Source organism: Aptenodytes patagonicus, chromosome 10 (genome assembly GCF_965638725.1).
Source record: "Aptenodytes patagonicus chromosome 10, bAptPat1.pri.cur, whole genome shotgun sequence".
NCBI lineage: Eukaryota > Metazoa > Chordata > Aves > Sphenisciformes > Spheniscidae > Aptenodytes > Aptenodytes patagonicus.
In genome coordinates this window covers 1,730,966-1,758,459 of record NC_134958.1, presented here as the reverse complement: position 1 = coordinate 1,758,459, position 27,494 = coordinate 1,730,966, and the positions used below count along the sequence as shown (strand labels likewise).

At 40.5% G+C, this 27,494-nt stretch overlaps 1 protein-coding gene across 3 annotated transcripts; it reads left to right on the top strand.

The window, feature by feature from the left end:
* Positions 1-567: 567 nt before the first annotated feature.
* On the top strand, positions 568-27,429 carry LOC143164805 (tropomodulin-3). 3 transcript variants are annotated; one of them, XR_012996144.1, is made up of 11 exons: positions 568-613; positions 7,207-7,393; positions 8,812-8,968; positions 17,176-17,298; positions 17,903-17,992; positions 18,529-18,659; positions 19,842-19,949; positions 21,141-21,284; positions 21,626-21,770; positions 22,925-23,064; positions 24,246-27,429. XR_012996144.1 is itself a non-coding variant. In XM_076347767.1 (10 exons), exons 2-10 carry the CDS (start codon positions 7,268-7,270, stop codon positions 24,275-24,277), a joined length of 1,056 nt encoding a protein of 351 aa, XP_076203882.1. In that variant the 5' UTR covers positions 568-613; positions 7,207-7,267; the 3' UTR covers positions 24,278-27,429. The 3 variants fall into 3 exon arrangements, 1 of the variants encoding a protein (XP_076203882.1); XR_012996145.1 differs by lacking the exon at positions 568-613 and adding an exon at positions 870-892; XM_076347767.1 differs by lacking the exon at positions 22,925-23,064.
* The last annotated feature ends 65 nt before the right edge of the window (positions 27,430-27,494 follow it).

The following is a 27,494-nucleotide window of genomic DNA, read 5'->3' as shown; positions in this document are numbered from 1 at the left end:
TCAGGGACACCCCTGGGCTGGCAGGGCCAGCAGGGCCTGGCCCCTTTGACCCCACCGGCGGCACACACATCACGCCTGTCTGGGGGGAGCCGGCACGGACGCATCTCGGCCCGAGCGCAAATCCTCTTCTTTTACTGCATTCACCCGTCCTCCAGCTGGGACCCGCCAGCCTCCCCGCCCTGTCGAACATCCACCGTGGCTCCCCAGAGGCACCCTGTTAATGTGCGTAAACGCCAGCTCTCCCTCAACCAGACACAATTTCGGGGGTGCTGGGGGGCAGGAGCCACGAGGCCGGGAGGCTTCGAGGCACCGCACCACGAAGGCTGCCCCTGGCCAGGGCGGCCGCGGAGCAGGGCCGGGCGGGAAGCAGAAGGGCGCAGCGCGGCCTAGGGGACACGCTTCGCTCCCTCCGGGGCTGCGTGTGGGTCGCTCAGGGCCCGAGGCCGCCCGGTGTTTTAGGAGACAGCGGGAGCCGGGCCGCCCCGCCGGCGCAGGCGCGGTGCGCCGCGGCCGGACTACAGCTCCCGTCATGCTCGGGGGCGGCGCGCAGGCGCGGGCGGGGCGCGGGGCTGCTGGTCGCGGCTGAGAGAGCTGAGTCGCTGCCGCCGCCCGGGTGAGTAGGGAGCGGCTGCCGCGGGCGGGGAACCGGGGACCGGGGGCCGGAGAGCGGCCGCGGCCGCTCGGGGTGCGCCGGGCAGTTCTCGCGGGGGTGCCGGGGAGGGCATGGGGGGGTGGGCGGCGGCGGGCGCAGCCCTCCGCCCGCTGCCACAGCGCGGCGGGAGCCCGGCGGGAGGGGCCGCGGCGGCGGGAGGAGGAAGAAGAAGGGGCTGGGTCGCCGCCCGCCCGCCCGCCCCGGACCCCAGCGGCTCACCGGGGGCGGCCCGAAACCTCGGTTGGTTTTCCGGAGCGGGAAGGTCAGGGCTTCGTTGGTGCGGAGCTGAAGGGCGCAGGGCGGGGTTTTCGTATTTGCCTCGGGAAGCGGGCTCTCCGGCGGTGGGGCTTTCCCGCCGCTGGCTGTTACGGGGGTTCGTGGGCTCAGGGGCTGGGAGGAGCCGGGTGGGCGTCTGCTGGGGGGCCCTCAGGTAGCGGGTCCTGGTCAGTTTTTTAGCCAGCGCCCAGCCCCGCTCTGAAATCCGAAAACTGTAACTTTAAAAACTTTGCCTGTAGATCCGGTCAGCGTAATTCTTTCCACTTGCCGTACGCGTCTTCGACAACCTGTAAAGCATGCACGTTAATGGCACTTAATTACGGAAGAATGCTTTTCCGGTGCACCCGTGGCTGGCGGAGGGTCTGCCCGGCCTCCCGCTGCTGGGAGCGCCTGGCGGGGCTGCACCGCGGCGGGGAGCCGGCCCCGAGCGAGCTGTGCGTGCACGGGGAACGGGCCGGGGCCCGGGCGGCTCCCGAGCGCGTCTGCACGCCCGGTTTCCTGTGTTTCCTGAGGATTTTGCACCTAAGCTCTCAGTATAAGCCTTTGAAAGCCATCTGCCTGTCTCTTTGCGGGTAGGCGCAAGTCGTGTTGGAAATATGCGCTCTTCTAGAGAGGTTGCTGTGTGCTTTAAATTTGCTACGGTACGTTGAATGTATCCGCAAGACTAGTGTTTTGCTGCCGTGTCAGGTGTACAGAGCTTGAAAGACAGCCTGTGGTGTAGGGGAGAACCCGAATTGGGCTGGTACTCGGAAGTTTTCCCCAAGCAACGTAATGTGAATAAAGCGAATTTCTTCTGCTGTCCCGTTCTAGGATTGGAAGTTTCACCGCTTTTCTGTAATGGCTGCACATATCTGAATGTTTCTGTAAACGTTCGATAGCTTGTGTCTGATGTTTCTTTTTGACCAAAACGCCTGTAGGCAGTTCCTCCAGGAGGAGATACTGTGTGTATCAACGTCTATGGGCGGTACATCTCTATTGAAGAAAATCCAGGTACTGTCTGAATAAAAAAAGATGTCAAAACGTCCCCTCATCCTGGCCGGTCAGTAACTCCTGATGCAGTGGTGCTGCCCTGTGTGTTGGGAGAGAGAATGGACAGCTGGAGCGGTGGAAGAGCATCTCTGGGCAGGCAGTACCTGTGGTAACTGGGATTTTTAGCTTATCCCAGCCTTGTATTTATTTGTGATCATATCAGCTGCCCTGCAGCTAGTTTGATGAGCGCGCCTGGAAGTGTCGTGGAGAGAGATGTGCTGAAATGCCACCTCCTGTGCTGCCAAGGCTGCTGCTTCTGTGCCCCACGCAGCTTGCTGAATGCACGCTTCGGGGCTCTTGGCTCTGTCGCCTCTGCTATTGCCCGGCCTGGACGGGTACATCCATACAGCCCTGCAGTGTGGGTGACCGGTTTTCAAGAACAGGCACACAGGAGTAAGTTTTTATGGGACAATGCCAACTTGGCAGCTTAGCCGTCACTCGGAGTACCCTGCCTGCAAGATAGCTGGGTCCTAGCTCTGCGTAGTTGTATGCAGGACATATAAAAGAGCCAAGTGGGCTTTCTCTGGTTCCAGGTGCCCTCCAGTACGGAGGAGGAGCTGGCAGGAACTGGAAATACAAGTGTTTTCTGATTTCCTTCATCATGGAAGAATCTTCGTGGTCCGGGTAGTTACTCAGCAGTAGCTGTCTGTCCCACTCCACTCCCCAGGTCGCTGTATGGACAAATGTGAAGTTGGGGAAGCCCTGCTTGCCATCTATAAAACTTAGTAAACTGTTTTTTTGGACAGAATGAAGCCTTGGGCTTGTTTTTAGCCCAGAATAACTATTCCTTACTGCCTGGAAAACAGAACTTACCCTGACAAAAAGCGTAGGCAAAGATGAGCTGGCACCTGCTGGCTCCGTAAAGCTTTGGGCTAGGGAATGTCTGCTGGTTCCCTGGGCAGGAGAACCCGGTTTGTATACCCTACCCCAGGCTGGAGATTTGGAAGGCTCGGGTGGGCTCTTGAGAGCTTTCTGCTAAGAAAAGCAGCATTGGGCTGTTCAGCAGAGGTATCGTGAGGCGTTACAAAAGCATCCTAAGGAACTTGCTGGGATTATGGTAATATTTATATTTACTCATTTTTCTCCTAGCTTCGGTAAAGAAAGATAGCTCTTGCAAGTGCAGCACGTTTTTCATGAACAGTTCTGTATAATCTTGCACACTGGAAAATAGAATTGTTGCCATCAGAGGGCTTCCCTGGGGAAACGCTCAGATTAGGCTCCTCCAAGCAGCTGGGATGGTCTGGGGCCCTGACTGGTGCAGGAATGCCGACAGCCCTGCGGACCCCCCTGCTCCGGACCCCTCTGCTCTGGGTCGGGTTCACCCAGAGGCTGGGTGGAAGGAGGCTCTGAAGGAAAAAATGAGATTAAAGTGAACTCTGCAAACGTGCTGGCCAAAACTGGCTTGGTTTGTTTTTCATGATGTCACTTCTATTTTAAAATCCAAGTTACGGAAACCATTTACAGTGGACTTTAACAAGACTGTAGTTTTCTGTGGGTGAGATACTTCTAAAGAGTTACTCCTGTTAGGGTCCCAAGAAATTGCTCTTAAGTATAATAGAAACTTCTGGAGGGTGCATTTTTGACAGAAAATTGGAAGCTAGCTATTTGTAGAATCTTGTGTTTTTTAAAAATACACTTTAAGATAGGAGAAAACAAAAATATTTTAACTTGTAGTTAAGATGTGTGTGAAAGCTGCTTGACAGTCTTTCAGGGGATGATTCAGGTAACTGTAAAATCGCCTAAAGTAAAGTTACTGCTATCTTCTAATTTCTTTAGTTGTTCATTGATTTCTCAGGTGAAGGAATAATGGCAAGATTTTTGTCTTTGTGATGTCCAGCTGAATATCTTCACTTCTGATTTTTCAACTCCTCTTCTGCTTAATAAACAGAAAATTGAAATTTGATTGGAAGTGATGGCTTTGTTTCCATTTCCCCAAATGTTTCTTATGCAACCACAAAGTTGCTAGAGTGAAGAATTTAACTTACCTTATAGTTTTATATCTGAAAAAAGAATACTAGCCCCTTTGACTTTTAATGTATGTAATGTTTTCACGGTAAAGCTAAGAAGGATAGTTAGAAGAAAACTAGCTCTGCTTATCAAAAAAGTGCAAAGTATTTGCAAAGCCAAAATTGATGGTTACAGTTTTGCCTATGATTTTGCAGTAAGATGTGTCGCAAATATTTACCAGTCTAAATAACTGCTTCTTCTAAAAACTTTTAATTTGTTAAGCATGTGTTTTTCTCTAAGCTGTGCTGCTACAGCGAGTTATGGAAAGCAAGCAGAGTACCAAATGTGTTTAATGGGAGGTGAAGGGGCTTGTTTGATTAGATTAGGCCTTCAGCTGGCCTTTATGCCCTTTTTAGGCAGTGAGAATTCCTGACACCATGTTTTAAAACATGCTGATTTTTAGCACATTATATACAAGTGTCATATGCTGCTGTTTTTCTTGTAGAGAATGTTTCTGAAAGTTGTTACCAGGCAGTCTCTATGTAGTACAGACATGCTAATTGGTGCTACCATCGTAACTTTTTAAAGGTGTCTCAAGTTAAGTATGCTTTCGTATTTAAATAATACTTTTGATTGACGGGTATTAGAAAACATGTCCAAAACTCTTTAAATTTAAATTTGCCAGGCCACATGTGATTCTCTTCCTCTTGCTGAAGACTCAGTTACAGAAATAGTGGGTTTATTTGCTCTGCTGGTTTTTTTTACTTTTTTTGGTGTGTGAACACTGTAGCTCAGGATTTGAAATGGCTGCTTTGATCATATTATAAAAACAAGTCAGGCTAAGGGCTGTGACCTGACCATTAATGTATTATAAAGGATGAGTAGTTTTCCAATGTAAAACATACCCATGCAGTAAATAAAAGGTAATTAATTCTGGGTGACAGCATTTTACAGCGATTCATGAAGAGGAAATACAGCCTACATGAATGTAATGTATGGTTATGCAGTGCTACTCTCCATCAGAGTAAGGGGAGCATTATTCTGCAGTATGCTAACTATTCGGCTCCTTATAATTACCTGTTAAAACTACACCTTTTAATATTTGAATACAAATGGACATGCAGAAGTGTGGGAAATAGCAGCGTGTTGATGTAGGATTCAGAAGGTGCGGCCTGGTCACAGACAATGCTGTGTAATTGGCTGCAGGAAATGTTTTTCTCTTATGATAGTGTGTAATGGCTTAAACTGTAAGGAAGGGGAAAACATTAAGGCTCTAGGAATGAGAAGTTTGCATGCAGATTGTGCGGCATCAGCTGGAGCTATCGGCTAATTGTCCTTCAGCTGTTACGCACCTGGAGAAACAAATGCCACGAGACTGTGAGAACTGTAGGAGGTGGCAGGCTGGACCATAGAGACACTCCTTCGGTTACTTTTGGAACACGGCTTTGACAAACATAGGTGTGCTACCCTCTGCATTTTCTGCAGCCATTAAACTCTGATGTTCTCAGCTCTGTGGCCTCTTGCAAAAGGTCCAAGCCCTTCCAACATGATTGGGTTTAGTTCAGAGGAAGCCAAACACCATTCTTTTGATGTAATTTACCATGAAATTGAGAATTCCTCCTGTTTTTTCTTACGTTTGAGAGAACTGTACCCAAGTTGGTAGTTCAGCTTTGGAATTATGTCCTATCAATGTCAGCTGTGGTTTACAAGTAAGCTCTAGTGTTTATATCGGTAATATTTTTTAAAAGCAGACATCCTGAAAATAGCTGTAAATATATTCCTCATTCAGGTGTAGATGTTGGGAGGAACTGAAAATTTACCGTTCTTGCAAAGGCAGTTGTTAAAACCAGATTTACTTTACAGGTAAACTTGACTGAAAGGCATGGATGAACCTTCATGTGCTCGTGTCTGTCTGTTCAGTGTCTCTGAATTAAAATAGCACTGTATGTAACTGTGATGGCCAGGGAGACCTTTCTTGATGTAAACAACTGAGGTGAAGGAATCCTGTAAGCAGGATTCCATGGTATAGTATGTATGTACGGCTCTTTTCTTCCTTTTACTTAAGAGGCAATAACTTTAAATTGATCTGTTTTTGAAGTACAGTGTAAGTGCGGGTTTGAAGTAATGCAGTTAGTATATGTGGTGTGAGCATCTGAACTGGAACGTGGGCTATTAGAGAACAAACAACGTTTGCTGTATGTCTGATCTCTGTGTTGAATATTTCTATAGAGCTGAGAAAGGGGTTAGGGAGGCTAATGAGCCTGAATGTATGGATCTAGCTTTTAGTCCCCAAATACATTACGGACACTCTTGCTCACTTAGAGAGTCATTCAAGTTACTTTTTTTGTGTGTGGTGCTCAACTTGAAGCAAGAATTTGGCTAAACAAAAGGAGAATCCCAGAACTTCTTCCAGAAAAATGAGAGAAACTAACTTGTCTGCTTCAACAATGTCGTGACTAACTGTTGGTTTTTTTTTTTTCCCAAGCCAAATGCTCAAAAATTGTGACTGTTAGAAAAAAGGTTCCCTGTGCTCTCCTTGTCTGTGAGAAGTACTATATAGACTGTATATCTTTTGAAGGACCCCAGTTTCCTCTAAGTATAATATTTAGTGAGCAGTTATGCAGTCTGTTCTGTATTATTATTTTTTTTTTGGTAGTAGGACTGACTGGAGTGCTGCTACTTTGGAGCTGTGTTCCCTAAGCCTTTCATCAAGGTATTTTGATTTTCCTCAGACAGAACAGAATGTTACTTCAATGGTAGTTCTATAATTAACTCGGAGGCAAGCTTCCTTTGTTCCCTCTGTAGGTAACACACAGGGATATGAGTCAGTAATAACCAATTAACTCTCCTTTACTGACCTCGAACAGCAGCAGCAACAATAAATGTAAAGCATCTTAACTCTTCTTTTGACTGCAGTATCTCTAAAAACCGATGGCGTTACGCTGGGCTCATAAATACTAGGTATAATTGGTATCTCCTCCCTCCCACTCCGCAGCCTGCTCTGCTCTGTGGGAATTATGGCCTTGGGTTCTCGTCGAGAAAACTGGGTACTGGCATTCATCTGAAAATATATAGAGCTTAGTTATTGATGGAAAAGGGCATGGCAGGATGGGATTCTTGTCAGCGAAGAAGTAAGGTGTAGACAGCTTCCAAGCACTCTGTCTGTCGTTGAATAACAGATAGGTATGAATACTGGATGAAAAAGCTTTCCTTTCAGAGATGTATTTGGAGGTTGAAGATGCTTCGTAGTTGGGATATTTACCTCACCTATGGTTATTTCTTTTTAAAACTTTTTTTTATAGATCTGGTGAAGAATAAGACTTGGGTTTTGACGTGTTTGAGCAACTTGCTACTGCCCGAGTCATGACGCTCCCATTTCGAAAGGACTTGGACAAGTACAAAGATCTCGATGAGGATGAAATTCTTGGGAAGCTTTCGGAAGAAGAACTGAAACAACTGGAAACTGTTTTGGATGATCTTGACCCTGAGGTAGGTATTAGCCAAGAGAAGTTTTATTTTTTCATTTGTTCAGAAACTAGTCTGAAACTTGAACAATATACTTTTGGACAGAGCTTTTTCCTAGTCTGCTAATGATCTTATTTACAGATACATACATGTATATAATGTTTCAACTGTTTATTTCCTGTTTGCAGCATGAATGCAACTGCAGTAGAGGAAAACGGAAGAAGGGATTGTCAGGAGGAACTTTCTGGGATTTATTTATAAATAAAAATTGCTCTTAGTCATGTTCTTGAAAAGAAAGTTTATTTAAAAAGGCCTGTTTAACCTTCCTGTTTCCAATGATGTCTGGTAAACAGCCTTTTTGCATCCGTTTTTATTTTGTTGCTTCTACCATTGGAGTTTGATGGGAGAGGGAGGGTGCTAACCTCTTCTAAAGATTCCTGGTCCTGTATCTGGTAGCCTATATCTATTCCTGTCCTCGTGCTGGCTTTGCAAAGAGGAGGCAAATAATTACTCAGCTCCTGAATGGTTATGTCAGCATGGGGTATTGAATAAGGGATATTTTAGCTTTCTGTTGTAAAGAGCTGAGTTATGTTCTCTGCTGATACTGCAGCTAATGTCAGAGTCCAAGGCTTGTGTTTTCACCTCCTAATTCTCTGTTCCTGCTTTAACAGGACCAGGATTAAGTTTGATCTTAATGTTCAGGGATCGCTTAAGAATATTATGATCACCTATTTTGTTGCACTGCAAGATATTCTTGATATTTTAATTGGCTTTGGCTTTATGGACACTTTAACAGAGGAGAACTAGCAAAAGTGGTTGGTTGTCTTTTATGATAGTCTGAATTCCTATACGTTCTGTTCTTTCCATACTAATATCCTCTATTTTTTTTCTGTTTTGTTTTCTTTTTCTTTAGCTGAAATACGTTGATGATAGCAAAAACACACCCCACCTTGAGTCAGGTCAAAAGTAGAAATGCTCTGTGTTAAATGCCAGACAATAGTATAGGCAGTTGTCTTAGAGACTTAAAACACGTGGATGTAAGTGATGGAGGAAACAGTCTTCTTGCTGAATGTCTAAACTGTAAATAGCTGAGTTTTATTTACTAGTACTCATTTAAACAGTGTTCATTCTAGAAAAGAAATGCCAAGTAACTACCAAGTCTAGTGCTGGGAGCTATTGTACTTAAAGAATTGCTTCAGTCCTATTCAGAGTGCAGTGTGCTCTTCTTTTAGTTATATTCTTGGTATCTAAAGAATAGATTACCTTGTGTCCTCCCCTGCCCCCAAAAAAAGGAAGTTGGCAAGGGATCAGAGATTGCCTAAAAAGGATGGTGTGTTGGGTTTGAATCTTGGGGAGAGGGGGAAGGAAGAGGGACATGAAACTAAACAGGTGTTCACTCAGACCTTCTGAGCCGTACTTGTTTGCTCCGTTTTGTTTTGCAGAATGCACTTCTGCCTGCAGGCTTCCGACAGAAAGACCAGACTGCTAAAAAGGCTTCAGGTCCCTTCGACAGGGAACGACTCCTTGCGTATTTGGAGAAGCAGGCTCTTGAGCATAAAGACAGGGAAGACTATGTGCCTTTTACAAGAGAAAAGAAAGGTAACACCACCCTTTCCGGTGTAGGTGGTTATGAAATCTCTGAAGTGGACTAGCCAGAACTACTGTGAACCAAAGTTTATTGAAGCACTGGCAGCTCTAATGCTTTTTAACTCACGGCGTTTCCAAATGAGTGCTACTGTGCAGAGGCGGGATGTTTCCTGTTCAGGCATTTTGTGGCGCTGGTGTGCTGTTTGCATGTAGCGCAGGAAGGAAGTGAGACTCAAAGACTGCAAAGTTCTGATGAGGGTGGTATCCTCAAAGTAAGAGCTACCCCTGATTTGTGTCAGTAATAACAGATGCTGTCGTTGTGCCTGTGGCTTTTGGCCTGTGGTGCTGAGTACAGACAGTAACATTTGTAATACTACGTTGAATTTAAAAAATAGCAGTAGAATGATGTCCTGGTAGATAGTAATGTTCAAAGACACTGTAGGCTGACAAGGCCAGGCAAGTGGCATATGCAATCATGTTGTCTTTCTGGTATCCTTACTGAGAGGTTTAATAAGATTGCATAGTTATTATTAAATAATTACATAGTTAACATCGCAACAGGCTTTGAAATCTGGCAGTGGTTTGTGGTCTAAAACCCATGGAAACATTGACCCAATGAGTGAACACGTTACTAAAGCCTGGGATTTTAAATCTTTGTTTTTGATCTAGTCTTCTCATTGACTCGATGGGAAGCGTTTTCCTTTTCAGGAGAAAATTAAAAAAGAATGTGCATCTTAAATATTGTAAGACTAGATGTATTTATTTTTTTCCCCCCACAAAACAAGAATTCCCAAATTTGTTGTGCCTTACTAAGCACTATTGGTAGGGACAGAAACTCCCAGTCCTGTGCTGGGCACGTATGCATAGGAGGAGGCTTTTAGCTGTCGCCACAGTGTTTGTGTACTGCTTGCGAGTCCTTGTTTGTCTGAACCTTCCCCAGCAGCAGGGCAGATCTGCCCTTAACTTCAGTAAATTGTTTTATAAGTTGTGTTCCAACTGCCCAAGATGAACAGGCTCCTCTCTTCTTAAGGGTTTGAAACCTTTTAATTCTACTTAATTCTCTGGTGTGAATCATTGCTTATTTCAGACTTGAGTCTTCATTCATCTACTGAGTTTGTGTATGTGATTGTAATTGTGGTCTGTATTCGGTGAAAATTTTGTTGGGGGTATTTGCATTTTCTCTGCCTGTACCAGATACCTGTTACTTGTCAATGTTGGTTTCTCTTTTCCTTGAAGTAATAGATTGTGACTTTATAATGTGTTGCACTGTATATGATGTACTACTTCCTTAATACACCGTGTTTTGCCTTATTTGTGTGGTTTAACACCACTTTTTTTGAGAGGTAACAGTGACGCTCCTTTGCTGACACGAGAACGGGAGTTTGCTGACTGAATCTGTGAGAGTAACAGAGTTAAGGATAACGCCATGTATTGAATGTAGAAGGCAGTCAAAGGTACCTATAGCAGCAGTACCCTCATGGTACCTCCGCTGCTGGCAAGTACCTGTTGATCCCGTGGTCGGCTGTGTAGAGTGCTGCTTCTTCCTCCCCTGTTCTGCTTGTTGCCTGACATGTTTGCTAGTGTATGTTGGAGACAGCCTAATGGTTTAACGTGATTGAGTTCAAGTATATTCGGGCCGTGTAGCCGGTTTGAGGAATCCCTTGCAGCCCGGTTAGCTTGTTCACCGCTCCTCCAGGATGTGAGGCTGGGCATGGAGGTTTTGCTCTAGTTAGTACTTCTTTTTCTACTGAGTACTAGTGCTTCATTCAGATAGGTGGTTCTTTAAAGTCAGCTTATATATACATGCACACGGCAAAACTATTTGTTTGGGTAGATAAAATCTGTGAGAATCATGTAGAAAAACAGAAGGGCCCAGCTGTAACACAGATCTTGGTTAAGAAAGATCAAATGTCATTTCCTTTATGTAATAAAGTATTACTAAATAGCAGTCTGTCTGGATGTTGCAATGTGTCACACCAGTTTAGTTAGTAAAATTTCCCATATCTCTTAAAAAAAAAAAAAAGAGTTGCTATTTAATAACTTTTTCTACCATTTATTTTAGTACCATAGAAGAAGAGAAAATAATATGAAAATGAAATGTAGCTTACTTTCATTAGAACTAAAAATGTGGAAACAAATGTTCAGTATGGAAATTCATGCTCTGTTAAATGGGCAGGAGGAGGCAAGAAGGCTAACCTCATTTTGTAGTAGGTGAGGGGTAACCTTTTCTTTTCCCCTCATGAAAATGTTATGGTTCAGCTTTGACTTGCTGCCATGTTTGTGGCCATTTTACATAAAAATGGCAAGCCTATGCAACTTAATCTTTTAAATCAAGAAATCATGATCTTTGTCTCGATGTAAAACTTGGAAAGGGAGTGGAGCAAAACTTAATACTTGTGTATGATGTTTTTTATCTAGAGGGAGCTCTTATCCTAATGTGCTCTTTAATATTAAAAAACCAAATGACTGAGCTGGCTTGTAATTTTTCTCTTTGGCTAGATAAATGTATTATGGAGAAATGCTAACAAATTGTGGAATAGGGGTAGGTGAAAATCTTGCTTGATTATCCTGTTCACTCAGAAGAAAACTGACAATCGTCACCATCAGATCTAGAGGTTTTTGGGGGGAAAGAGATGGATTGGACTTGCAGCTATTTTCTTGGTGCCATTTTTGTGGGTCAGGCTTTGCTAAAATATTTCTGTGTGCCTGTCTGGTCCCATTGCTCTAACTTGGTCTAATTATTCATTTCATGGAGTAAGAAGAGGAAAATCTATCCTCCTCTTTCTCTTTCCTTTTCTTGTTTTAGTAGAACTGGTGTCCTGCGTGGCGATTTGGCCTGCAGGTTCATCAAAGAAGCTTACCCTGGGTTAATTTTAAACATCCTGGCTTGCTACTGATTCTGGTAACCTTGTTTCCCTACTACAGTGTAAAGGAAAATACTTTCTTCCAGTTGTCCCAAGTACCCCAGTTTGGGGTAACGTTATTAAAACAGTGTTGCATCTCTTTCACTGATAGATGACGTGATTCTGCCAGATCTCTGGAACCTTTTTTTGCTTTGTGCTATGAAATGTGGAAGATCCGAAATCATGTAAAGTGTCCTGATGTAGTGAGATGAACAGTGCTAAAGAAATGTGAAGCTTAATCCCTAAATTGTATTCTGTTGCATTTTTCCAGTGCCTGATTTTGTTTCTAAAAGCATCCTTAAAAACATACTTTGTTTTTAAACACGGTTTAATGACTTAAGTCACATTCTGTTCCAATTCAATGTTGAACCATACAGTGAACCATTGTTCAAGAGATTCATGAGAGCAACGTGGTAATAATTACCACAAAACTAGCTTTGTCTCAGTCTGTGTACGTAAGTATGTCATAAAGATTTTACAAGGCATACTGCAAGGAGAAGGATCTCTCATCTAAACAGTGAAGCGAGGCTTCAGCGCTGGAGTCTGTTGCCCTCAAGTGTGTTCCACGCATCTGACCAAGTCTGACCAATGCTCCTCACTTCTCTTGGAACAGCAAAAGATGAGAATTATTGCACCTGAGATAAAAACATATCTAACATCAGTAATGTACTTTGTGCTGTATAGTGTAAGGCCTTAGCAAATTATTATGTAAACTAAGCTTTGCATTTCTAGCCTTTGCACTCTCCTAATTATGGCTTTCTCTTCCAACTCTCCCTCTGCATTCCTGCCGGGGTATGTTTGTTCTGTGTAGATTTGCATTTCATGTAACTTCTGCTTTAATGTTGTTTGGTTTTTTGGTTGGGTTTTTTTTTGGGGGGGTGGTGGTGTTTTGGGTTTGGTTTCTTTTTTTTTTTCCCCTGTTCTATCACCCAGAAAATATTGTTAGGCTGAAACTGTAGTCACCTGGCTAGAGCTCTTTTGGTGCTGCCCTGCTCAGTTGTTGCTCTAGATCACCATTTGCTTCTGTTGCAGCAGGATTTGGGATGCTGGTCTTTAAAGGAAGTGTGTTACGTGTTGTAAAATGAAGCTGATATCCTGTAGGAGCTTTGGAGAAACAACTTGTTGAATTGACATTCTCCATACAAGACCACTAGAACAAAATAGCATGTGATGCTCTAGCCTTAATGTAAAACAGTTTTCTAACTCGCTGGTATGTGCTCTGTAATCAGATAATGAATAACAGTACTGTTTCTACAGTAAGACATTGAGGAAGTCACTTGTAAGTTGAATTAAAAAAAATAGTATTAAATTGTGCTTACAAGTGAATTGATGAACCTAAGTCTGTCACATGGTAAGAATTGGTGATGAATTATGGATTGTATCAATTTCTGGATTGATGAAGCTTTAAGGAGCATAAGATGTAAGGAATATATCAGATGTTGCTTGCTCTTCATGAAGTCGCTGATGAGATGAGCTTGTATTCAGTTGTCCTCAGGTGACGTTAGATTCCTTTTCTGCAAACAGAGTACTGCAAGGTGGATTTTAGACTTCCCTTTGATCTGCAAGTTGTGGCCGCTTGCTGCCTGCTAGCATGGGGATAGGGCTGCGGGATATATGAGAATAATGCCAGCAATTTCGGCAAACAGTAGCTGAAAGCAGCTGACATGCACTACCACCCATACCTCAGGTTTGATGGACAGTGCAAAAGAAACCACGTTTGTGGTGATTCAGGATTAAAAGAAAAACTTCATAAAGTGAAGGCTTAGGTAGTAAATGTTTAAGATTATGTTGACATAATTGATACCGTACATTTCTGCCCCCGTTTTATTTTACCAGCATCACCTACTGGGGAGAGAATAACTTTAAACTTAAATTGTAATTTTCAGAAGAGATACGAGAATGTTTGACAAGGTTTTCATTAACCCATGGAACACTCTGAACAGCATACACGTGATCTAAAGCCTTTCATTACCTAGGTTTGGGTTGCTTTCCCTCAGTAATACAGACTAGTAAAAAAAAAAGTAAGGATTTCAGAGTACAAGGAAGGAGAAGAGAAGGAAAGTGCGATTTGAGCACCTGAGCCGTCATTCATGTCATCTTACTTGCAGTATCAGTGCAGCAGGCAGCAATCTCAATTAAAAGCAACTTCGTAAAAAAATGTATTCCGACCTAGATCAGCCTCCTGTCTGGTTCATCACATGGTACCCACAAAAAAGAACTGCTTTTCCTGATGTTACTTTAAATAATGCTTAAATTCATAGGTTAGAAACTTCTGGTTCTAAACATTTGCTTCCTAAGAGTAAGACTAAATTTATCCATACATGCCTGACTCTTAAGATAACCTAAAAAAAAAATATATATATTCAGTTTTTATTAAAGCAAAAATGTTAAAAGCCACTCCCCTCCAGAAATGTTCATTGCAGCCAACTCCAGTCACATGAACAGGGTCAGGAGCAGTTTTTGTTATGAAACAGGTCACACCCTTGTGCATATAATCTCTCATTCATTGGCTTCATCTCATCCTAGCCCAGAGTTCAGAGGTTTACAAAGCACATACGAAAGCAGGTCCTTCCCCACTCCCCACTTCTAGTAACGAGCTTACTTCAAAAAGGATAAGACCCCTGTGTCTCTGGGGACAATGATCTGACACTCAAGGCCTGCTGCCAAGACAGTTTGGCAATCCCCTTCCTCCCTTACACCCAAATGTAAGCTTTAAAAAAAAAAAAGACTACACATCTGTGCAGCCCATGAGATGAATAACTTTCTTGGCCCTCAAGCAGAACGTTTCCAAATAGCAGGGATTTGATCACATGAAGGAACATGACATCCTTCATTTCAGCCAACAAGGATACTGCAAAGATTAAGCAATACAACATGAAGAGGCAGACTTCAGAGAGGTTCATATCATTTCTGTAATAATTATATATTCAGGTCTTCTGTGCCTTTAGCTAACATGTTACATGATGCACATCCCAGGATTAATTCACGGGCTTTCTTTGCTACAGAATGAACTTTCAATTCCAAGATCCACACAATCGCATTGCTCAAAAGGCAAAACACTGAATGATGTCTGTGGAAGCGCCCTAGACATTTCACACACAGGCTCACAGTATCTAAGGTGGGAGTGAAAATCTTGCAGAAATCAGGTCTGTTCAGTGTGGCCGTGCACTGCATGCAGATCACGTGTATGCTGTTCAGAGTGTTCCATGGGTTAATGAAAACCTCGTCAAACATTCTCGTATCTCTTCTGAAAATTACAATTTAAGTTTAAAGTTATTCTCTCCCCAGTAGGTGATGCTGGTAAAATAAAACGGGGGCAGAAATGTACGGTATCAATTATGTCAACATAATCTTAAACATTTACTACCTAAGCCTTCACTTTATGAAGGTTTTCTTTTAATCCTGAATCACCACAAACGTGGTTTCTTTTGCACTGTCCATCAAACCTGAGGTATGGGTGGTAGTGCATGTCAGCTGCTTTCAGCTACTGTTTGTAGTCAGTACAGTTATGTAAGGAGATTTATTTTCTGCTTCTAAATATGGGTAATGACCATTTATACAACTTTCTAAAGAGATAGCAACCCAGGAACAAAAATACTGTGTTGCTAGCAACAGATCTTGGTCATCAGACTGTTGTCAGAGAAAAACCTGATACACTTCTTTGTAATCTGTGCTAGTGGTAATGCATTAAGTTCCTTTAAAAAGAAAATTAACCACAAACTGTTGTAATCTAGGATGGGAATTTGGAGAGAGAGAAAAGGTGGATGGATTTTGTTATGCCCGTGTCTGCTGTGGGACGCAGGAGCTGACTTCAGGCATTGCTTCCCACAAGTGGTGAACCCAAAATCTTGCTTTGTTGGAATGTCCCAGAAATAAAACTGAAACACCCCTATAAAGCTTCTTGTCACTGGGAGGTATTTAAAAATGCTAAACTTAGTCTTAGTCCAAACATGTAACAAGATACACTTGTATGCAGTATGAGGGAAAAAAATCCTAGGCTTCTGGCTTCTGCCCAGCTGGTCTGATTCTGGTGCGTGGTGGGTTGTCATCGTGTAATTGGGATGGGCTAGTACGATTTGTGTAAATGTTTTTTAGCTATGAATATGGAAGAGGGTGGGTTCCTGAATTAGCACTGAGTCTTCATAGGAAGATTATCGACACCGCTTCCTACCCCGGTAAATAGCTGAAGGAAGTTGGAACCCCTTTCCCACAGCTCTGTCTGCTGGTAGCTCAGGCAACTTGGAAAGTTTGAAAAACTTTGAATAACTGTTAAGATTAGATTCGCAGTTTTCTAATTGTGAATTACTTCTATCAAATGCATCAGTTTTGTTCTCTCATACGGTACCGGAGCTTTTATTTACCACGTTAATTTGTCCGGAACCGAAGCACCCCTTACCTCTCCTGGGTTCTTACCCAGTGGTAGACTTCTTTGTTCTGAAAGGCAAATTCTAAATCATTAAAATCTGAACTGTTTTCAGAATAACTGTTAGAATAGCTTTCTCATATTCTGATTTCTTACCCTAACTTTTCAGCTGAAGATATGTGCAGGAATTATGCTAACCACACAGACCTCTATTTATCATTCATGTCTCCTAAAATAACTTTTCCCACTACCCATCTGTAATGACTAAAAAGTTAGTGCAGAATGTGATATTACTACTGCTCCTTTTCCCATTGAATCTTCTGTGACCTTTCTAAGTGTCATTTTAGAAAATAGTGTCATTGGCAGAGATATCTATTATCTTGTTTTGTGCTGTTCGCAAACCGTGGTTTTCTCAAGCAGCTCAGGCATCCCCTTTCTTACTTCAAAATTGAGTTAACATCTGAAATCAGAAATACCGTGTATGCTGTAAAACTGCAGTGAATACTCAGATCCGTGATTTCAGATGATTCTTGATATTCTATTTCTCTGACACGTTCAGATTACAGTTCTGCCTGGGTCCCTTTCTCCCTTGAGAGGATATTGGTCATCGTTCTCTAGCGATACTAAATTTTCCTTACAGGCACTTTTTCTAGGCTGTTTAAAAAGTATAATGGAGGCTTATATTTTACTTTCTAATACTTAGGAGAAACAAGTAAGATTGGAGTCATGGTACAGACTCCTGAAAATTTGGAATAAGTAATGTTATATTCCTGCTTATGCTCTTTCCTCACCTCTGACTTTCAAGAACAAACAGAAGAAACCTCATTCCTTTATGTTGTCCTTGGTGTTCTCTCAGGATTTACTAAATGTAATACGTATTCCTTAAGTACAGAAAAGTTTAAAGATAAGTAGCTGTACAATACAAAGTAACATCAGACTTTTCTTTACTCCAGGGAAAATATTTATCCCCAAGCAAAAGCCTGTACAATCTTATACGGAAGAAAAATTCTCTCTGGATCCAGAACTGGAGGAAGCCTTGACCAGTGCCACAGACACGGAATTAGGTGACCTTGCAGGTTAGTTTTTCTGAAGTATGAATGGGCTGGTGCGTATGTAGACAAAGATCTATAATTAACGTGGTAGTGTATTTGTTATATGAAATGTGACTATGTGAAGTTGTAGTTGTGATGGAAACTAGAACATGTTACGTGCCAGTTTGGTTGTAGCGCATCATCTTTGTTGATTTGTGATAATTTATAGGAAGGTAGATTATTTTGGCCTGCATAAGATGTCTGATTTTCAAACTCAAAACCTTTAAGTTCATTCCTCAGACTGGCTGATTTTTGTTGTGTACACTATTGCTTTTTCTTGCGTGTAAGTATGCGTTGCTATGTGCCTGTATTCTTAAAGCTTCAGTCAGGAATTTTGTGACTGAACTGCACTTTTAACTTTGATGCTTGAACCTGGTGAGGTCAAATCTTTAAGATGTGAAAGCCAACTAAAAAGTCTGTAATTTTTTTTTTCTACTTTTCTTTAAATTGTTAAGAGATAGAATGGCTTATTGTGCTGATAACTGGGTGTTTTACAAACACCAGTTGTTATTATTTAAAGGAACTCTGCATCTGAGCTGAATGATTCAGGAACAGTAAAATTGTTTTTTTGCTTTTTCTCCTTTTACAGCTATACTGGGAATGTCCAACTTGATAACAAACAATCAGTTCTGTGATGTAGTAGGAAGCAGTAATGGGATTGACAAAGACAGCTTCTCAAGTAAGTGTGTACGCAAGTGCTAGATAAATGAGTTCTTTGTACTGCACGTAATTCCTATAGCATTAACTGTTTTCTGTTGCCCTAGCATTCTTTATAGACTATTCAGTCTTGAATTGGAAATACGCATGTCTATAACATTGCTGATTGAGTTCTGGCAAGAGTGGAATTAAAATCTATCTAGGTACACACTAAAATCTATTCTGCAGTTAATTGACTTTTGGGGGGATAAAAGTAGGCATAAACATGCATTTGTGTGTGTTGGGTTTTAGGTTTCATGTTTGTGTTTGTCATTCAACTCCTGTGTGCTTTCTGAAAAAAGCTGGTGTGCAAGAAAAGCAGAAAGGCTGTGAGGACCTTTGGAAAAGAATTGAACTTTATGAGAATATGGTCAGGAGAGGATGGTATGGTTTTTGGGTGGGGGAGAGATGTAGAGACTGATGAAATGATCTTTAAATACAGTAAATATTTAGTACGTGTATCACGTATTCACTGTGAGTGTATGTGACCTGTTTGATTACAATTAAATGCCTTTTCAGATATAGTAAAAGGTGAAAAAATGTTGCCTGTTTTTGATGAACCGCCAAATCCCACAAATGTGGAGGAGACACTGCAAAGGATTAAAGATAATGATTCCCGTCTTGTTGAAGTTAATCTAAATAACATTAAGGTAATTACCTGACGTCTGCAGTAAATATGCTGCTTTTTCTCAGTAGAAGACACTTTAAGCTGTAAAACTCTACAAGAGAGCATGATAAGCTTATTTTAAGTACAGCAGCCTTTCTGCTAAATGTTGCAATGTGTGTAATCTCAGAAACCTGGAGCTAAACTGATAAGCCATCTTGGTTTCTTTTGCCAAACGTGTATTTTAAAAGCCTTAGATCTTCTTACTGCCAGCCCAGATTTCTGTTGCTGCCAAGTTGGCGACAGTTCCAGCAGGTCACCATGGTGGAGTTAGCTACTGCTTTGAATCCTTTGTCCTTGATGAGGCAATGTGCTCTCAGTCACTGCTATTGCAAACAAAGTGATATTTGTACCTGACATCCTTCTGATTCTTGTACAAAAGAGCTGGCGGCAATTAGGGCAGCTTCTGCTCATAAGTGTAACAGTTGTGTTTTTAAACGTGACTAAAACTTTCGTATACTTGCGTGAAAGAAAACAGAACTGTAGCACTGCTGACTCACAGTGCAGACAGCAGTGACAGGCTGCTAGCTGCAGCCTTGCTAACAGCCTGGGCTATTTGTTGCCCTTACTAAAGGAAGAAAATAACGTGCATGGTTTAAGAATATTGTATAATAGAGAAATGCTAGCCAAAATAAATGCCTAAAAAGGCAACAGAACAAAATTTCTGATATAATAAACTAAGAAATTTGCTACCCTAATTATCTAAAATTATTCCTTTTACACTGTAAAAATTATCAAACTATAAATTGGCGAATTCTGGAATTACTCTTAATAGAACACAGAGAATGAAATGCTAATGGTTTCACCAGTTTAAAGCTCTAAATCTTTTTATATTTGTGAGAGGTTTATTTGATGCTGATAGTTAGCAGAATGTTCAGTTCATGTAAATTTTGTCAAGTCAGCTAAGTATTTTTTAACACTTCTATTGTGGCAATGGCATCAATGTAGTAAAGATGACTTTGCTTTATAGAATTGGTGACTCTAATAGCCATTGCATCTTACATACAGCTTTGCTACACATGTAGGCCTTTACTTTGACTGCTGGAGACCAGTCTTAGTTAATATTATAGTACATTTTGCTGTAAAGAGAATAAGATAATGGAAGAAGTTGGGGGGACGGGTTAAACTTGCGTATCTCAAGAGAGTGAAATGCTATTTTTAATTCAAGAACATACCGATTCCAACGCTGAAAGAATTTGCAAAAGCCTTAGAAACCAACACGCATGTGAAGAATTTTAGCCTTGCAGCCACCAGAAGCAATGATCCTGTTGCTGTTGTAAGTACTTTTTCTAATGTGCTTAAGTGGGGTGCAAGGGAAGTTAGGATGGAAAGACAATGGTAAGGGATTGAATTGAATCCTGTTTAAATATTAGGGATGAAAATGATTAAATTCGGTTATACTGTAGAGTATGTTTTCATTAACAAACCTTTGTTGTATCAAAGTTGGTAAATGATTACTAGTTGACATTAGACAAAGATTGGCTTAAAGCATTGGCATATAAAGCATAATATTAGTCAAGGTATCTAGTCTGACACAATTGAAACTTAAGTACTTCTCATCTGGTCCTGGTTTTTCTTATGTTGAATCAAAAGCAGTACCTTATTTATTTGCTAATAAAGAGGTAAGAAAACAGCACTAACTGTTTTGCCAGGACAATCCTTTGCATTTGTTTTAATTACAAATTAGAAAGAAAACTAGTTTGAAAGACTCCATTAAATGAACAAATGAACATTTGAAAGCTTTGTTTTGGGTCAATTAAAAAGTTCCTTTTCAGTAGAACTGAAACATTTGTAATAAAAATCTATAAAGGCTTGTTTTCTCGGGTGTGGTTTTGTTGGGGTTTTTTTGCATTGTGACTGGATACAAAAAAATTTGAAGGTTATGATTTTTATGACAGTAAACCTCAGCAGTTACCTATTCTTGTTCTCTTATTTTCTCAGAAATACTATCATGTATATGCCATTTCCATAAGAGTGCTTTTAACTACGTGCTGGTACTGTGCTTAGAGCTTTGAATTTTACCTCTTCCTACCACAAGCATTTTGAAAGTCAGATCTCCTGTTTACAAATTAACCGTATCTAATTCTCCTTTCAGTTGACTAACGCCCTTTCTTTGGCCTTTACTTAGCAGCTTGCATTACTCATTGTAGGCTGTGAAGGCTTACAAAATGGAATTGGTCCAATATGCTAATTTCAGACAATTTATATTCTGTGTAGCTTTTTAGTTTGTAACAAGAGAAAGACAGGCCTTTTCTTGACTAAATACTATTTAAAAAGGGAATGTAGATAATGCCTGGTTGAGGACTCGCTTCAGCCTCAAATAATAAGTGAAAACTTGCAAAGTTACGCCATGCATCTGTGAACTTGTTGCTCCTATTGAACTAGTTAGTGGAAATGGTTATCACTGTCCCCTATGATGTACTGTAGCAAAATTCAAAAGTTTAATGATGCTTTCTTGCATTCAAAGGCTCTTGCAGATATGCTGAGAGTAAACACAAAATTAAAAAGTTTAAACATAGAATCAAACTTCATCACTGGAGTTGGAATTTTGGCACTGGTCGATGCACTGAAAGACAACGAAACATTGACAGAGATCAAAATTGATAATCAGGTAAGTGAGGTGATGATAATATGATAATTAAAATCAGTCTATCCTAGTTGACTGAATATTTTTAGAAGGCAGCTTGTGATAAACTTTCCAAAATATTTTACTTTTAAATGTCTTAACCCCATGAATGATTGTCCTTAAGATTCCCAGAAGCATCTGGTTGAAGTTGATTCCTAGTCACTTTTGTGCTTGCTTGTGCTTTAAAGTGCACAAACGTGTTTTATGACCTTCTGCCTTTTAGATGAAGCTACGTGTTATTGACTAATATGATGAAAGTATTCTGATCTCTTTTAGGGTGAATACACATAAGCGCTGTTGTCTTTGTGTACCTTTTATTTTAACAGAGGCAGCAGCTGGGCACAGTCGCAGAAGTAGAAATTGCCAAGATGCTTGAAGAAAACACCAAGATCCTCAAATTTGGATACCATTTCACACAACAGGGACCTCGAGCCAGGGCAGCTGCAGCTATCACAAAAAATAATGATTTGGGTAAGACCCGTCAGTAGAGAGTGGCTATTAAATGAATGTGTGTGTGGCACAGGTTTTAAAGGTGTCTCTTTTCTGCTTTCCTGTTGACATAACCAGGATAGCAAAATATGAGTAGATCGGTTTCAGATTTCTCCTGTGCTTTACTCCTACTCTTCTCTTGCTGCTTGATGTTGTCCTATTATTTTGGTGCGGAGTGTTAAGGTGTATGAGTTCAGGATTTTTGGCATAGTCTAGAACAAGAACATTCAAATTCCACGTGAGTTGCGGCAAAGGGAGGGAAAATAATAGTTTTGATTGTTCAGTTTTATTCAGATAAGGTTCATCGTTTCTTTAAAAGCAGTACTTGAAATTAATAGTGCAGGATGCCCTCTTCAATGCCAGTACACCCAGTCTCGTTTGCATTGCTTGAGCAGTGAAACTGAACGTACTGCCATGTGCAGAGGCTGGCACCGGGTCGTCTCTTCCCTTATGGTTCCGTTCATGTGCAGGTACCTTCCCTGCATCGCTTAAAGGCAGCTGGTAGCAGTGGCATCTTTATTTGCTGCAGTAAGTTTTGTTGGCGCTCATCTGTTAGAGTCCTAACTAAATGGACCAGCAGAAAATTGGTTAATAATATAGCATGTGAATGGAAATCGCTTGTATAATAATGTCAAATACTTGAAGCTCTCAACTACAGTGACATAATGTGGTCCATCTATTTAAATAGAATTACATTTTAAAACTCCATTTAATGAAACTTTTTGGCTTTAGATGCTTTGTGGTAAGGATTACATCTCATCGGTGTGAAAACGGGCCAGGCAGTTTGGTAGTAGTAGTAGTTCAGGAATACATTAGAGGGACTGACATAGGACATTGGAATTTGGTTTAAAGATCTGCTTCCCCTCTGAGTAAAGTTTAAAGTGGAGGAGAACAGCTCTGAAAGCGATGGAGGAGGAGTAACAGAGTAGAGCATAGAGAGAGAAGAAGGGCCCTCAGACACTGCGTAACTGTTTCTCAAAATAGATTCTAAACCAGTTATTCTTATCTTTTCATCGTAACGCTTCAGGTGTCTCTCTTTCAAGTTTTCTCTTTTCTCTAGTTCTCATTTTAGTGTTTGACCGTTGGAAATCTACGTTTCTATTGATATCTTGCCTTTTTTTTCTTTGCTTTCTTAGTCTGGAGTATGCGAGTAAAAGTTTCTGCAAATACCTTTTCATCTCTCCAGCCCTGAAGCTACAGAGACGGGTCACTCTGAATACCCAGTTGGGTATTGAGCACTGAAAACTGAGATGTTCAAATCCTCTCATTTGTCTTTGTACGTTTCTTCTAAAAAAAATAGTCTACATCTTCTTTCTCCCTTCTTTACACTGTGTTGTACTACTTCCCTTTTCTTTGTCTGAAACTGTGTACGTGTTGCTTTTAACTGCATGATTGGAGAAGTGTAAGGTTGGCAACTCTTCCATCTGTTCTTGCGATTTGATGAAAGCAGGTATGCATAACTTCTGTCACTGATGAAAACGATTTGGATTCAAATGGAGATAAGTCTGTGGGTTACTCTCAAAGCGAGCAATACATTGGCTTTGTAAAGAGTAAAATTCTGGTGTGATTCTATTCTGATTGTTTCTTTAGACTATCTAAAGCATTTCTTGAGACAGGAAGAGGGAGGGGAAAGAAAACAGCTTTCCCTCTGTTTTTTTGATCTGAAGGTAAAGAAGATCAATTCAAATTGCAAATATCTTTAAAACTACATAATTTCCAAGGAGTGGATTTGAGAACAGAATCACTTTCTTCTTATATAGATATGCTTGCTCCACTTTTTTTAAACAAAATGGAGATGTCCTATATAATTTCTGAGACCCTTAGCCTCATTTGTTATGTCTGCACAGAAAAGGAAAACGCAATTTGACAGGGGAAAAAGAGAATATCAATTAAAAATACTACAAATATTGAGCAAAACTCCAGTCATTCAGTCAATCTTGCATATTCTTAAGTCTAAACAGCATGTGAGCTTTTAGTGATTTTATTCACAAATTTTTGTTGGTCTTGCATCTTCTGACAATTTAATATTTTTGTTAATAAATGGAATGTTTTAGACTACTGAATGTAACATCTTTTTTTTTTGCAAAGTGTATTAATCTTATTAGATATCCTGTGAAACTCTTGTACTGTTTCTTTTGAAGCCATGTAAATGTAATTCTCCACCACTAGAAAACTGCAATGTAAAAAATACTACTGGCTAAATCTGCTTACCAAACATGAGTGATCAATGTTTCCCACAAGTCTCTCCTCACAAATATTTGAAGCTGTTCATGAATAACGCAATAAGCACTGCTAAAGCCTAAGCTTAAAATGATGGATAATACTAAGTGTTAATTACCTTAAGTTGTACTATGTGAAACTTTGTGGCAAAGTAACTGTTGATGTTGTAGAAATATGAAAAGTAGTTACAATGATAAAGTAGTAAAACATTTTTTTTTTCCTCCTCTCTCGTTACAGTTCGCAAGAGAAGGGTTGAAGGAGACAACTAGCAGATCTTGTTGTCAAAACTGTGTGGAGATTTCAAGGGTCGTCAAGGCACGCTCATCACCGTGGGCTTTGGCAATCTTGGACTACATTTACCTGGGTTAGAAGGGAAAAGACTGGAAACCCCATTCCTTTTAAAGCAAAGCTATATTAATAATCTGCTGGTATGCATCACGTTTTTCAGATTGAGACACAGTAACTCCACCGGTCTCTGTACCATAGTTTTTGATTGTTTTTTTTTTTTAAAGAACTTTTTGTATTTCAAGACTTCGGCTGTGCTTTCTACTAAAATGTAATTGCAAATCAATGGTATAATTGTCTGTAGTCAAAGAATGGGACATTCGAGATCACTGGGCAGATAATGACCCAATTGAAATGTTTGCTAGAAAATCTGTAGGTGCTTATTTACGTGGAGGGGTGTGTATATTCTTGAAAACAATGCGTTCGTGATAAGGGATTCTTCACACAACAGTTGGGCTCATGGTGTAGAGCTGTTCAGCCTTGTTCATATGCACTGAAGAGAAATCTTTCACCGCTGTCTTATTTGTAATTCTACTTTTTTAGTTTTTTATTAGTTCTTGATACTGTGATTAAGTTTAAAGACATCCCTTTAAACCAAACAAAAATAAATTGGCTAAGGACTTCTCCCAAGAGATTTGAGGGACTAATAAAAAGGTGGAAGCCTTGCAAAAAAAAAAAAAGTAGGAGCCTTGCAAAATGACAGTTTTTCTATTACACCTAAATCCTTAAAGTCTTTTTCAAAAGGTCCCATAACTGTATCTTGCTCTGTATCTAAACTGGATATGTTTTTAGACTGATTTCATGTTTTCATCAGCATTATTTAGTTTATATTCTTTGTTTAAAAATCCTTATCTACATTCATAGGTATCAATTTCTCTAGAAGTAGTGGACATGCAGTTGTTAAATTCTGCGTAATTCTGTACAGGAAAAGCAGCCTTAACTGTAAAACCACTGTCCTAAGTTGCTGGCAAATGGAAAAATCCTTTTTTTCAAGCTGTTGTATTAAGCTATTAGTACTTCCTCTCAATCTATCATTTTTTAATAAAGCAATGAGGTAACACTTTTAGGAAAGGATTTTTCTGTTCTACTTACGTCTTGACGTTGAAACACTACATAAGACATGCGGAGGTTAATCAGTATGCAGTGTCAAATCTGTATGGCGTAGTGATTATTAAAGTATTTAAAGTTCTATATCTAGGCAAACTAATAAGGCAGCAAGAATCACTTCAACTTCTGTACCTAATCACAGTATGCTTCTTTTGAAACAATATGAAAATCTGGAGGCTTGTTGGTGTAGGTCTGTTTGGACTGGACTGTACTAGTTTGCTCAGTGTTGTCATGAGATCATAAACTCACAAAAATGTTCGAAAGGACTGCTCGGCTATATTTATAGCAACAGAGAATTCAGCTGACAACTGTTTTCATCAAAGGATCATAGTATGATGAGCATTTTATGTATAGAAAACATACTGGACTGAGATTTTCGCATCAGGTTGTATATACTATAAAAATCTACCAGAGCAACTCTCTGACACTGTGCCCATGTTGTAATTTGCTGCAAATCTTGTATTGGATCTTTAAAGACAGACTTTATTCCGGAGGTGACTTTGAATTTTACTGCAACTGTACAGAGAATTTTAAACTATAGTGCCTTCAGTGAGGATGTATATAACTGGTTTATACTTGTGGAAGAACACTTTTTTTTCCTATTTCAAAATCGGCCTTTTATTATAACTACAAATAAATGTGTGCTCTGAAAAGCAAGTCGGGATTAATTCTGTTAAAACCAAAGGCTTATACATACTATGATTCGAAACAACTAGAAGTGATCTGACTAGTAACAAAAAGGGCTGCTTTTGGTTTTGGCTTTTGTAAGCTTTAAAGAACTTTTTAGATTTTGAAATTTAAGTTCTTATATGGTATGCATAAAGTGACAAGTTAAGTGTCTTTTTACAGGCAGTGCTGTATAAACATGGCCAAAGCATGTCATATGCTGAGTTGCCTAAAGCTGTACTTTACTTTTTATTTGCTAGGCACCATAATCATTTTGTGTCAAAAAACAGGCTGCAATGTCTTCCTCCATTTGTTGAAGGGCTGCGCGGTCATGGAATCTGTTCATGTATTGTGATTCTATGATGATTTATTTTATCGTTATCTAACAAGATTAGGCAGTTACCTCCTACTTGAAGGAGAAAAATGAAAGGCTGGAATATGGAAATGATAGCCTAAATCCCTGCTAAATCCCCTCCCTACTTTATTAAATCAAGTTTAGCTGCTTAATGATTTATATTCCAATCAAAGGCAGGGGCTTTTAAGCTGCAACTCTCAGGTGTCCTGTCACAGATCATGGTAGTGGACCTTATAGTAATTGGTTTAGCTCCGTAGACAGCAGCTAAGTATTCGACTACTTACTGGCACTTTCAGGACAGATATCCTTGGGCATATGAAAAAAAACTAGTGGGTTTTTTCAACCAGAAGGGTTTGGCCTTCCAAATTGTTGCAAGACACTTGGCATGGTGCACGGAACAGTTACAGCAATCGCTTTTGTGCCTGCAAAGTGTGTCCTTTTTGAAATAAATGAAGGAATTCAGTCTGTAGCCAGGAATCGTAAGCAGTCTCAACAAGCAAAGTGAACACTCTGATGTAATGCTATCAAGTGTAGTGACATCTTGTGTATGACCTCATTATTTTTGAGTGCAAAAGTGGTATTACTTTGATAACCAGCTACCATAAACACAAGGTCTTTCATTCCAAAAGAGGTGATGCTTTGTTCTTCTTGATTATTTTTCAGGCTTAATGCAGAAGTCAAATGACCATGTATGTTGATTCTGTTGGTTCCAAGCTAGGCATGGAAACATAGCGTATATTCCAAAGCAATTATCTTTTTACTGTTGTATTTTAGAGAAATAGCCTTGTTCTCTCTACAGCTTGAGTAATACTGTTTGTAAGCTACAAACGAGGAAGTGTTCAATTTAGATTTCCACTGAGGAAACATGAATTGAGCGTTTTAGCACATCGGCACTATATGCTGTCAGATTGTAAACCGGTAAAAGTTTTGGATGATTAAAGTACTGTATTCTTGTGGGTTTGGGGGTTGGTTTGTTTATTTTTTAAATAGTACACTGACTTGCTTAAAGTTGACGCGTGTGTTTATGTCAAACCATTGCTTTTTCTTCTCTGGTAGGGAAGTGAGTGACCACA